This window comes from Pygoscelis adeliae, unplaced genomic scaffold (genome assembly GCF_000699105.1).
Source record: "Pygoscelis adeliae isolate BGI_AS28 unplaced genomic scaffold, ASM69910v1 Scaffold372, whole genome shotgun sequence".
Classification (NCBI taxonomy): Eukaryota; Metazoa; Chordata; class Aves; order Sphenisciformes; family Spheniscidae; genus Pygoscelis; species Pygoscelis adeliae.
The window spans coordinates 2,098,223-2,109,902 of NW_008824357.1; the positions used below are offsets into that span (position 1 = coordinate 2,098,223).

The following is an 11,680-nucleotide window of genomic DNA, read 5'->3' on the forward strand; positions in this document are numbered from 1 at the left end:
ATTTTCATCTTTTGCAGAAAGCATTTTTCCATGGGACAACTAGAGAAAGCAGCAACACAGATCTCTACTGCCCACCTGGGCTGGATCCGAAACTGTGAGTTACAAAAACACATATCTGAACCCCTTCAGTCATCTGGAAAATCACTCTGGCTATTCCACACTTATTAATGCAAACTCCTGCCCAGAGAGAGAGCGCAATATCCATGTCAGCCTCAAACTCCTCCGAAATAGGCAACTGCAATAGCGTCCCTGCTTCCATCTCTCCTGGGGACCATCCCACCGCCCTTTTCCCAACCCCATCTCAGTCGAACGCGTTGCTGGTGAAAGGCGTAATCTTCTCCAGCAAGACACCCATTTCACACTCCACGTGCAGCACTGCAGGCAAGGCAGTGGGTGTGCACCTCCCCTCCACAGGGCAGGTGTTGTGAGAGGGCTCGGAGACCTGAGAAACCTTGTCAAAGGACACCTCGTTTTCCATCTGCGGAGCAGCATGGGGGAGAAGCTGGGGGTAGCTGAGGGTCACCACTTCCTTCTGATACGTGGTGTCATGGTGGTAGGAGACCAGCTCGTTGCTGAAGTTCACTGTCTCCACTGCATTGCTAGGGCAAAGGCAGCCCCAGCCCAAGATGGTCGCAAAAGCTCTCCGGAAGTCTGCATTGAAGGCATAGATGATAGGATTGAGGGAAGAGTTGGCCCACCCAAACCAGATGAAGATGTTGAAGACAGTCTTGCTGACACAAGGTAGCTCTCCTGGCTCACGTAGGTCAAGATTACAGAAGGGCACCATGCAGTTGAGCACAAAGAAGGGCAGCCAGCAGAAGACAAAGACACCCATGATGATGGAGAGGGTCTTGAGGACCTTGGTCTCCTTCTTGAAGGAGTTCTTCAGGGAGGCCTCGTGAGGGCAGTCGCTGCTGTGGCAGTTTTGGGCATGTTCCACCGCCCTCTCCAGGGAGGAGATCCTGCGGATCTGCCGCTGGGCAATGCGGAAGATACGGGTGTACGTCACAATCATGATGGCAACAGGGATGTAGAAGCTAATGAGAGAAGATGAGATGGCGTAAGTCCTGTTGAGGCTGGAATCACAGTTCTCCTCCTCACCGGTGACATTAAAACCTGGCTCCTGTTGGCTAAGGAACTCACGATCCTTGTGCCACTTCAGCTGCACAGGGATGAAAGAAATCAAGAGGGACAGTAGCCAAGCCGCTCCGATCATGATGAAAGCCATGCGCTGCGTCATCTTCCTCTCATAGCGAAAGGGGTTGGAAATAGCCCAGTAACGGTCCATGCTGATGATGCACAAATTGAGGATAGAGGCTGTGGAGCACATGATATCAAAAGCCACCCAAACATCACAGAAAGCCCCAAAGGGCCAGAACCCCACCACCTCAGTGGCAGCCTTCCAGGGCATCACCAGTACAGCCACAAAGAGGTCGGACACTGCCAAGGAGATAACGAAGAAATTGGTGACCTTGGAGCGCAAGTGTCTGAACTTGACCACAGCCACACACACCAGGGTGTTGCCCAGGAGCGTGGAGAGGATGAGAAGGAAAAGTAAGGCAGCTGTCACCACACGGAAGGACAACTCGGAGTTGCCTTCCTCTGCCCAGCTCTTCCTACTGCTGGTGTCATTGATCACATCCTGCACGTCTCCTTCTGCGGAGGAGTAAAAACCATCCATGGGTTCCCCTTTGTTCCAGTCCCTTGGGAGGTTTCACAGCTGTTCAAGTCCCCATCGGCATCCAAAACCCTTTTTTACTGCTCTGCTGGCATCTCAGAAGCACCAACTGCAATCCTCCCAGCTCTCACACCCAGCCAGACAACCAGGCACAAGGAAAAGTGCTTGAAGCTCTCACTCCTTTCCAAATCTCCTGCTGACAGCGTGGCGTTTGTTTTTTTTCCCCTCTTGCCTCCCACCCCACTTTTCTTTCTTTGCAGCCTGCCGCTCACAAAGAGCTGGCACTCACCTCCGGCACTCAAGCGAGCTGGGAGGGCTTTGCTGCAAGCCTTCCTCCCTCTCCTCTCTCAAACGCTCTTCATCCGTTGTTGATCTGGTGCCTGCTACAGAATCCCAGTCAATCCCTTCTGCGCTGGCCAGGCTGGGACTTGCTGCCAGACGCAAGAGGGAATCAGGCTCTCTCTGCTCTTGCAGACAGATCTTTTCTGCTCATAGAACAGGCTGCTCTGCTGTCTGCTCTTCCCTCTGTTGCTAATTGCCTCTGGATTTCACACAGGTGGGATCCTTCTCTGCCCGTACACCAGGTCCCCTACTCACCAGGTCAGTCCTCTGCGAGCTAAGAACATGGCACTGGGAATCCGCAGCTGACAGGGTAAGTTGCTTGGGAATTAGGTGATAGGATTGAAGGGGTAAAATAACAAACGTTCAAGTGGGATTTGAGGGTCTTCAGTGCAAATCAGGATGGAAATGTAGTGTGCTTGATCTCTGAACAAGAGACACCTAAATTCACCGCACAGGCAGAGTCACGGCTCAGATATATGACCCTAAACCAGTTACTCCCCCCTGTCCCAAGCTGCCCAGCTGCAAGTGGTGCAACACTGGCATTTACTTTCCACTACAAAATTCCTTCAAGTCCATGGGAAAAAAAGAAAAAAAACACACCTAAAAAAACCCCCCCAAAACCTTGTACAAATCTGAAAGGTTTTTTTTTCTGGAAGTATCAGACAAAGCACAGTTTCCAATGTTTCTTTCAGTAGACATAACGTGTAGAACCAAAGAGGATGCTGAACATCACTTTGATAATTTTTTTATCCTGAATAAGCATGGGTATTTTCAGTAAAGTGATATAAGGTAGCTTCTCTTTCAAGTTCACCGTTCTTTCTTTAAATTTCATTCCTAAGTAGTTCCATATTAGCGATCACCTCAGCAATCGACCGACAGCTGAAAATATTAACCAGAAAAATCAAGATGTCTTTCCCGCAGAGTACCCAGCTCTGTCAGCAAAGAGTGGTCGCTCCCACAAGGTCTCCTTGCTACCCTTACCAACCATTCCTCCGAAAACACAAGAACAGCTCTTCCTTCTCGCCCCTGTGCTCTCATACAAGGGCTGAGCAGAGCTGGACAGCCCCAGCCTGCTGCTCGCCTGTCGTGCCAAAGGTGGGCACACAGCCTGGTAGTCTGCTGGGGCTGAAAGGCAGCAACCACAAGCGTCGTGGTACTGCAGAACTGGGGGCAGCTCTGGAGGAATGAGCAGGAATATCCCCCCCCTAAAATTACTCCTCTTCCTACCCCATAAAGCTCTCGCGCCAGACTGACAAGCAAATGCCTCTGCAAGACTCTCCCCTATTGCGTTGAGGGGAGGTGCGCCGTGGTGTTAGGAACTAGGTCTGACCTACTAAGGCACAGTTTAGCCTTGGAAGCAAGAAGATCCCGTCCATCACTTTGTAACTAAAGCCACTCTGTAAGCAAAAGGCCTCCTTTGATCGAAGATATGTCAGAAAAATCCTCTAGGAGGCAAGTTTCCTCGAGAGCCAGCTCTGTAATGGCTGCTTAAATGGGGACCTGCTTTTGAGAAAAGCCTTGCTGATAAACTGGCCAAGGTGGGAAAGAGCAGCAAAAGCTTTCCAAATCAAACTGAAAAAACAACCAGGCAGTTCAGCATTAATTCACTCATTCCATTGATAGTTGCTGTAGTGTATCACGATGACCTCTGCCTTTGCCTGTCACATACACCACTTCTGAGGAAAGCAGCAGCCAATCTATACAGAGTCAGCTCAGCTGCACTGAGATTTAATTAACTTGACCATGCGACCCAGGCTTTGCATAAGCCCAGATAGGGCAGGAACTGCCCAAGAACAACTTTCACACAAGAGCGCAATTATTCTCTTGAAGATACAGCACCAAGAAGCTTACTCCTAAAGTAAACAGCACGCTTGCTTTGTGACAGGTTAAAGAAACTTGTTGCCAGCATGTCACAGCATTTACTTCTGGAGGCTTTGTTTAATTAAGCCTCATTAGTTCCACCGTCTGCAGCCTGCTCCTGCCAAGCGCCTATGCCAGGAAGGGCAGCTAGATGGCACCAACAGCCGGCTCACGGCTCAGCACTTTCGCTCGGTCAGGCCAGCTCCCTTCCTCCTCACCAGAATTTCAGAGGAAAAGGAGGGCCGTCTAATTGCCCCGACGCCACAGGACCCTGGCGGTGCACTAACCCATGCAAGGATGCGTGCAGATGCACTGTCCTCTGTGCCCCAGAGGGCATTTCTCTCATATTCCGTGCACTGGGCACAAAGATTTTGGAGATCTCGGTTGCAAGACACAAACAACAGGATGCCAGGAAATCATTCCTCGAGATACAAGGAAGCCTTCCGCCTCCTTAGGAGCTTAAAAACATCTAAGAAAGGATCTCGCCCTTGCACACTGCTTATGCTGAAGCAGACATTCAAAGCTGCGTTAGCAGGGGGGAAATGAGACAGAAAGGGATCCAAGACATTACCCAATTTCTGTGCACCTCAGAATACACCCAGTGAAGAAAGGACCGTTAACTCTGCTGTCACAGGCAAACAAAATACAGTTACTCAAACAAAACACAGGCAGTTATTCATGTTCACAGATTAACTCCTCCTGCCTGCTAGATGCAATCTTTTCTACGGAGAAAACTGTTCTGCTGCATTATATTACTAAACAGTTGCTACAAAAAAAATACATAAGCAGCTGCTATTTTTTCTGAGAATCAAGTTAAGTACTATTTTAAACAGCACTCAAATATGGTAAGATTCCAGTTTGGTGGCAATTCATCTCTAGGTTTTTATATTTAATTTCCTCACCCAGCAAGGAGCTGCCCTCTATTTCCCTTCCCTGCCATCTCACCAAAATATACTTACAATTCTCTATTCAGCCATCTTGATTACATTCCCCACTTCACATCAAAGGAAGAAAATTACAAGCCACTTCAAATAAACCAGCAGCTGCTTGGGTTTAACTCTTAAATGCCTCTTCCAGAATGGCTGCCTCAGTCAAATGCATTACAGAATTACAGGGGAGTGTTTATTCCTACAGGAATTACTTTGCACTTTACTTCCAGAGAAGACACAAGTTCTGATAGCGGGGGAGAAACGAGGGGTAATCAGATCCTTTAAAAAAAAAAGATCCAGCGATACTGGCTGTAGGCAAGACCTGAGCCTTCCCAGAGTTGCACTGCAGGCAGCGTAAGGTAAGCACAGCAACAAGAAACTTCCTCCTCCCTGCCTGCCCCTGCAAAAAACCACAGTAGCTCTCCAGGGATCGGCATGCCAGCTCAGTTCAAACCTCCTGCCAGAGGAAACAGGCTCGACTGCCTGCAAATGCAAAGCTTACTTCAGGCATCTTAGTATCAGAGGGAAGTAGGAGTAATTTGTTTCGAGTAGTTTGTACACCAGGTTACTCCATTTAGATTCATTGTCTTTAGAGGAAAAAACAGTATGTCTTCTCGGCTGCACCGCTTAGTTCCAGTCAGAACAAGGCGCTGGACAGAAACTGTCACAGAACAAGGCTTCCATGTTGTTTAGTACAAAACCAAGGGGTCAATTAGGAGAACTGACTTCCTGGCATAGCAGTTTCCTCCATGGCCACAGCAAGGTGGCTTAGGCAAAGGACCGTGTTCTGTGTGAGCCCTCAAGTTGCACTAGTTTGTTTGAGATGCACAACAATGAAAAAAGAAAAATGGAAAGAAGCTGAAGCAAAGAAAAAGAAGCAAGCCTTTCCAAAATGATACTCATGAAATTAAGGCCGTATAACCCAAAAGCCAGCACAGACTGCTTGGTAAAAACAGACAACTTTTTAAAGTTAAACATAGTAACTGTTGGGCTTTTTTAAACACAGAGAGAAGGCTCAGGGAAATCGAAGTCTGGTACAGCAGTTAATGTTTGTTTTTTGACAAAGAAGCCCACGAATCTGCCCATTTACTTTCAGCAGACAAGTTTTATAGATGCAGAAGCACAGCTGGAACAGCACTAATACGGCAGTGATCTGTGGCACAAGGAAAGGAAAGGAGGCACCACAAGGGACTCTGGTTCCTCCCCTCCCCTTTATTACACATAGGCAGAAAACACAGTGGTTTTTCTCCCGTTTACTTACAAAGGAAAGGAATACAGAGCTTCAAGTCATTTCACATAATTCCATGTGCAGCCTGGGTAAACTGCTAGCTGGCTACAGCACACCTTCTCTGGCAGGAGTCTGCACTCTTGGACAAAGTGACAAAGAAGCCAGAGCCAACACAGCACCCTAGTGACACCTGTAATTTCTTCCCCAGTCCTCTGGGGCTAAAGCTGGGTTGCCAATAATTGACAGGACATGGGAACTCCAGCTTTAGTTTACCGCTCACCCAAGCTGCCATCCACATGGCTCGAGCAATGGAGCTTGGAACAGGAGGCAGCGTAGAAATGGTGACAGGAATACATTCCGAGTCAGGGAGAGATGCAGAGAGAGGAGGACTGGTTATACATCAACACGTAGCTAGTCACTCCCCTGCCACGCACAGGCTGTGTGTGCAGAAAGCCCAGTTAACAGCACATTCCCCTCCTGAAAGAATTCATTTATTCATGTTTAGGTGTCAGGCTTTCTGCTCTTCCATGTGCATACGCATAATAAAAAAGTGACCTGCAAAAGATGACGATTTCACTTCTGATGGGTAAAGACAGCCTCTAAAAAACATCTTCAGTTGCCGTGCTTGGGTTTTTTGGGGTGGGTTGTTTTTTTTTTTTGTATTAGAAACATTTCCAGGGTTTAGTTTTGGGGCTTTCTGGTAACCCATAATCCTGTTGAATCGCAACATCAAGACCGAAGGCAAAGTCAAGGCTGTTATATGAAACCATCCTCTCAGAACAGGAAAATTATGTATCCTTCTCCTCCTACCCCAAATCACTCAATATGAGAGCTCAAAGCAGATCACCCTGCAGCTCCCAAGAAGTTTTGCAAACAGGTAAGATACAAAAATAGCAAACAGCTCAAATTTCAAGTAAGAGCAAGCAGAAAAATTGTATTATAGTGACTGCAAGCCTTCATCACAACAGGCAGCACAAGAAACTACTTCATTTAAAATCTTTTGCAGGTCTCCCTTTTAAGGCCTTAGTGTCATTACAGAAAGAGGAATTATTTTTGTCTTGTGCTTGCAATTGCTGCCCCCTAGAGCAGCAACAAAATCTCCTACAATTTAACAGTTACAGTGTCTAGTTGTCCACGACCGTGCAAAATACAGACAGGGAGGGGTAGAACTATCAACAGGTGTTTAAGCTTGTTGCAGATAAAGTACCGTCCTTGACATAAGTTAAGTGTTTTAAACAACCACACAAACAGCCAAATGTTGAGCAACTGCAATACCGCTGCAACTCAGATTCTCAACATCAGCCACAGCAAAGGAAAAAAAAAAAACCCAACCAAAAAAAAAAAAACCAAACCCCCGAGCACTGTTATGGACATAGAGTTTATCTTCACTGGGCAGAATAGTGAATTGCGTTCCCAGAAGGGAAGACTGGATGTTGCAGAGTGACTTGGGATAACAAGTCAAATTGAGACCAGTGCAGATGTTGGCACAGAGATGACAAACACCAGCTGGGGCCAGTTCCAGAGTGGATTGTCATGGCAGGAGATCCTGTTGCTGAGCAAAGTGATATCCATGAAGAACAGGGGAACGTTACCCCTCTCCCCAGAAGTTCTAGTCATTAGTTAAGGAACCTTAAGACAACTTCTCAAACTGCAGCAACAGGATACTGTTGGGTCTTTAGAGATTCAGTCCCAGAGCTGTTTTGGGTTCAGAGGAAGCAGAGGGAGTCTTTTGTGCCAAATCTATAAAGAAAATTGCAACAGAAAGACATGAGTTTTCATCAGTAAGAGGGACTAGATCAACCACCTCCATAACTAACAAATACAATTTCAGAGCGCCACAGTGCTTCAATATTCAGTTGCATTCTCTTGGAAACACATGCTTCATGTTTGATATGGGATGCTGAGTGTTCTTCTGCTCTGAAGCTTGAAAATATCAGCTGCCCAAATAGGAAGAAAACTGTATGGACAGTCCTGTGTAACTGTTCATTAACAAATTCCTGAGAGGAAAATTAAAGTCTATTTACCCCTGTCCAAGACAGGTCTAGGGAAAACTCAGCATGCAGTTCAAGCCCACAAGCTCTGGTCACTCAGTGTTACTAAAGACTAGTTTCATACTAGTTTAAGCAGACATCATACCTGTAACAGGTAAGACATAGTAAGCATTCTAGGTCAGAGAAGATACTGTGCGCTTGGCAGCAACAGGCATGAAAATGCTGATCTACTTTATCACTGTTAACAGAACATACAAAAAACACTGCCCAGCTTTGTACAGGCTTTGTTAAACGACGACAAAAAAAAATACTTAGTCCAAGCACGAGCTCCCTCACAGGGCCTTCAACTTTCCCTATACCCCATGGCAAAAAATCCAGGCAGGATTTCTAGCAAGGAGGGCAGTTCTCTCAAGACCGAGTCTGGTAGTGAAAAACAATGCCACTGAACACCGGGCAGGGATACCAGGAGAGCTTGCTTTCAACCATGTAACCAGGAGCGGAAGAGATCCTGGCTCAGACTTTAGTTCTGCTAGACATCTTTCATTTTGCAAGGCCGTCATGGATCCTAATAGCAGCTAGCTAACACGACTTGCTGACATCCGTACCTCCATCAGAAACAGAGAGCTTTTCCAACTCAGCTTCAAGCTCAGCATCAGAAATGGGTGGATTCAGCACCTTCTGGGGAACAGGAGGCAGATCTACAGGCTCCTTAGTCGAGTCCTGGAGAAGACTGTCCAGCTCCTTCTCAAGTTCCTCAGTGTCCATCTCTGCTGATTAAAGAAAACATTCAGTTCCAAGCAGAATTAAGTAGCATCTTCGCAGCACAGACTGAAGTCCAAGTTTAACAGAGGTATTATTACTCCCATCCATCATTACTCATAATTATAAGGAACTCCCCGTGCTGCTTCTAAAGGTGAAAATTCAGTCCTGATCTCAGGGAGAAGCTATTTCTTTAGAAGCCTTTGCGCTGAGGCATCTAAGGGCAAGAAAACATTTCAGCAGAGACAAGCAAGCTGCAGCAACACACAGGTCGGAGAAAAAAAGATCATCACTTAAAAAAACAAAGCGGCAGCCACTCTAAAAATAGATTGAAATCAACATTACGCAACTCTGAACTGAAATCCACCAGCACTTCAAGTCCTTGCAGTCTCTGAGACACACAAATGCCGATTCCCCCGCAACCCTCTGCCAGAGAAGAGAACTCCTTGTCAGCCCTCATTCACTCTCAAGGCACCAGTAGCAACAGCCTTCGTATTTCAGTAAGTGCTTATCCTCCCAGGAGGGAGGACTAGACATATGCGGGTAGGGAGCAGGGAAGGGATGGCAGCACAAAGGGCCAGCAGCGGCAAGAGAAAATGAGCGAAGGATGAAAACCCCAAAACGTACCTAGACCATTGATCCCCACTCCAGCCAGAGTCTGGGCTACTTCATCTTGAGTATCACAAAGCTGAGGAAAAATACACAGCGTTTGACATAGAATATAAACTAATCTCACGTCTTACTGTAGCCACCTATATCGAAAGTAGAAATAACAAAAAACAAACAAAAAAATTTCAAAAGTTGACTTAAAGGCAGCAGGTACTAGTGCAAAAGACTTCCAACACGACTGTTTTTTCACTAGCAAAAGCAGTAACATGGAAGATGATTAAATAAAGTGCTACAAGACCAAGTAGCATGTTTGAGGGTCAAACCTGAAACAGGATTTCATAGTAAAAAAAAACACCTCTCTCTAATTTTAGCTTTTTCACATAAGTAACAAGCTTATATTGCGGCTTAGGCTAACAAAATAAGGAAGCTCAAGACCAATACATCTCAGCTGCGAAATCTTACAGATAGACCCTCAGCTCACTAGTTGAAGTCACTATTTAAGTACATGGAGCTGAAGTTGCTAAAAAAGTAATCCTTCTCTGTTTTTCACACCAGCTTATGCAGACAGATTGCTCTCTTCATTTCTATCCATTCAGAATAAACTCGACTCCTTTTCCTTACCGAATTGCAGAAGATTATGGGTTAGGAAGTTTTAAGACCCTGTTTTTATGCATGTAGTTGCAGTCCAGCTTCCAAAGGTATGACTTGTATTTCTTTTTAATACATTTTGCTAAACGTTTTCTAGGAAAGTTGTGTGCTTGCACAATATTGCTAACCGAAAGAAAACATGAAATGCACAAATTTAACGTAAGTTGTGATTACTAGCCAGCAATAAATGCAAATGCATAAAACCAAACACAGTCAGTTATCTGAAGACCTCTGCTTGCTGATCTAAAAAGATCAAGATTAAGTCAGTTTGCTCTGGTGACATATGGAATAGAAACCAAACAGCACCAGAAGCCTCAGCATTAATAGCTAGGCAAGCTTGCTGTGTACATCTATACACCACTCGCTCGTTTATTTAGATGTGCTCTTATTTCAGTACCTCTTGTATCTGATCCACCAGGTTCTCTGCCTTCTCCACAGTAACATCCTTCATGGACAGTTTCAGAGCTCCCACACCAGCCTGATAGGCATTAAATACCTAAAAAAAAAAAATGCACAATGCTAACTAGGAACAAACAACAGGCAGCGCAAGCTTCTCTCAAGACCTGTTATCCAAGCAGGACCCTCAGAAAAACGTTAGCACACAAGAATATGAAGCCACAAGCAGGTTTATTCGGAGCAATACCCCAACATCAGAGCAGAGAATGAAGTCTCACCAGCCAGCTTACAACCCTCAGACACGAGCTCTGACACGCAGGTAAAGCAACACAAATGAGAAGGGCAGGGTTAAAGCAAGAAGCACAAGACAAAATTAACACACTACCATCTGGTCAGTCTGCGAGGCGTATATACGATCCAAGATCCCCTGCACTGCATCCAGCTTGGAATGAAGCTCTTCAATGCGCCTTTCTGTCCTTCGTTTGGATTTCAAACATCTCAGCGCCTGGAGACATTAGATACACAGACTGGGATCACAAACCAGGCAGCAGCCAAAGGAAGTGTAAGAAGATAGCAATCCCTGTGCAGCCAGGCACACACACACCAGCTGGTTTTAAGAGCTAGATATTTCCATTTCTCTTCATCACATCACTCTGGACAAATACATTCTTATCTCCACCTTACGGAGACCTTTGGCCTCAGAAACACCACTTCAACACATCTACGTTCAAGTATACAATCCCTAACCCTGGTCATTATCTGCAGTTATGGATCAGCTCCAAGACACTTAACTTGTAGTTCCTCCCAAGTAGAGCAGTACTTACCAATTGCTTTTTCCCAGCTCTACAAGCACTCCGAGCATCCTCTTTACATCTGTACAGATGCAACAAGGAAAAGCAGCTTATTCCTTTGCAAGCAGCAGTTATTTTACAAATCAGCAACAATCCTCACTACCTTGCTCTAATCCAGAGGCGACCCAGTAACAACGCATTTCGGATACAACCACCCTTAAGCCATTGTCGCTTCTCAGTAGTCCTCGAACGCCTTCCAAATCTTTGCAAAAAGTTTTGACGTCCATTCACTGCACGTTGTTTTCATGGGGATAGGGAACAAAGACTGGAAAACCTGCCCTACCGCATGACTCTGGCTACTATGTTTACTGAACAGGAAAGAATGACTTGCACTTTCAGAAAGCAGCTTCCTTCTAACTATGTCACAGGAATACAAAATTTCCACAGCA

At 45.9% G+C, this 11,680-nt stretch overlaps 2 protein-coding genes across 2 annotated transcripts in view; both read right to left on the reverse strand.

Annotated features, from left to right (window-relative positions):
• Positions 1 to 301: 301 nt before the first annotated feature.
• LOC103913109 (D(1) dopamine receptor-like) lies at positions 302 to 1,681 on the reverse strand. The gene has a single exon (XM_009319554.1). The coding sequence runs from the start codon at positions 1,679 to 1,681 to the stop codon at positions 302 to 304; it is 1,380 nt and encodes a 459-aa protein (XP_009317829.1).
• Positions 1,682 to 6,002: 4,321 nt separating this feature from the next.
• The window catches only part of CHMP7 (charged multivesicular body protein 7), an 8,435-nt gene continuing 2,757 nt past the window's right edge, over positions 6,003 to 11,680 (reverse strand). The window contains exons 4-9 of the mRNA XM_009319544.1: positions 11,265 to 11,313; positions 10,826 to 10,945; positions 10,442 to 10,540; positions 9,415 to 9,475; positions 8,634 to 8,795; positions 6,003 to 7,777 (exon numbers count right to left, since the gene is read on the reverse strand). Coding sequence (XP_009317819.1) covers positions 7,713 to 7,777; positions 8,634 to 8,795; positions 9,415 to 9,475; positions 10,442 to 10,540; positions 10,826 to 10,945; positions 11,265 to 11,313 — 556 coding nt within the window. The 3' untranslated portion in view covers positions 6,003 to 7,712. The remainder of the gene's footprint in view (positions 7,778 to 8,633; positions 8,796 to 9,414; positions 9,476 to 10,441; positions 10,541 to 10,825; positions 10,946 to 11,264; positions 11,314 to 11,680) is intronic.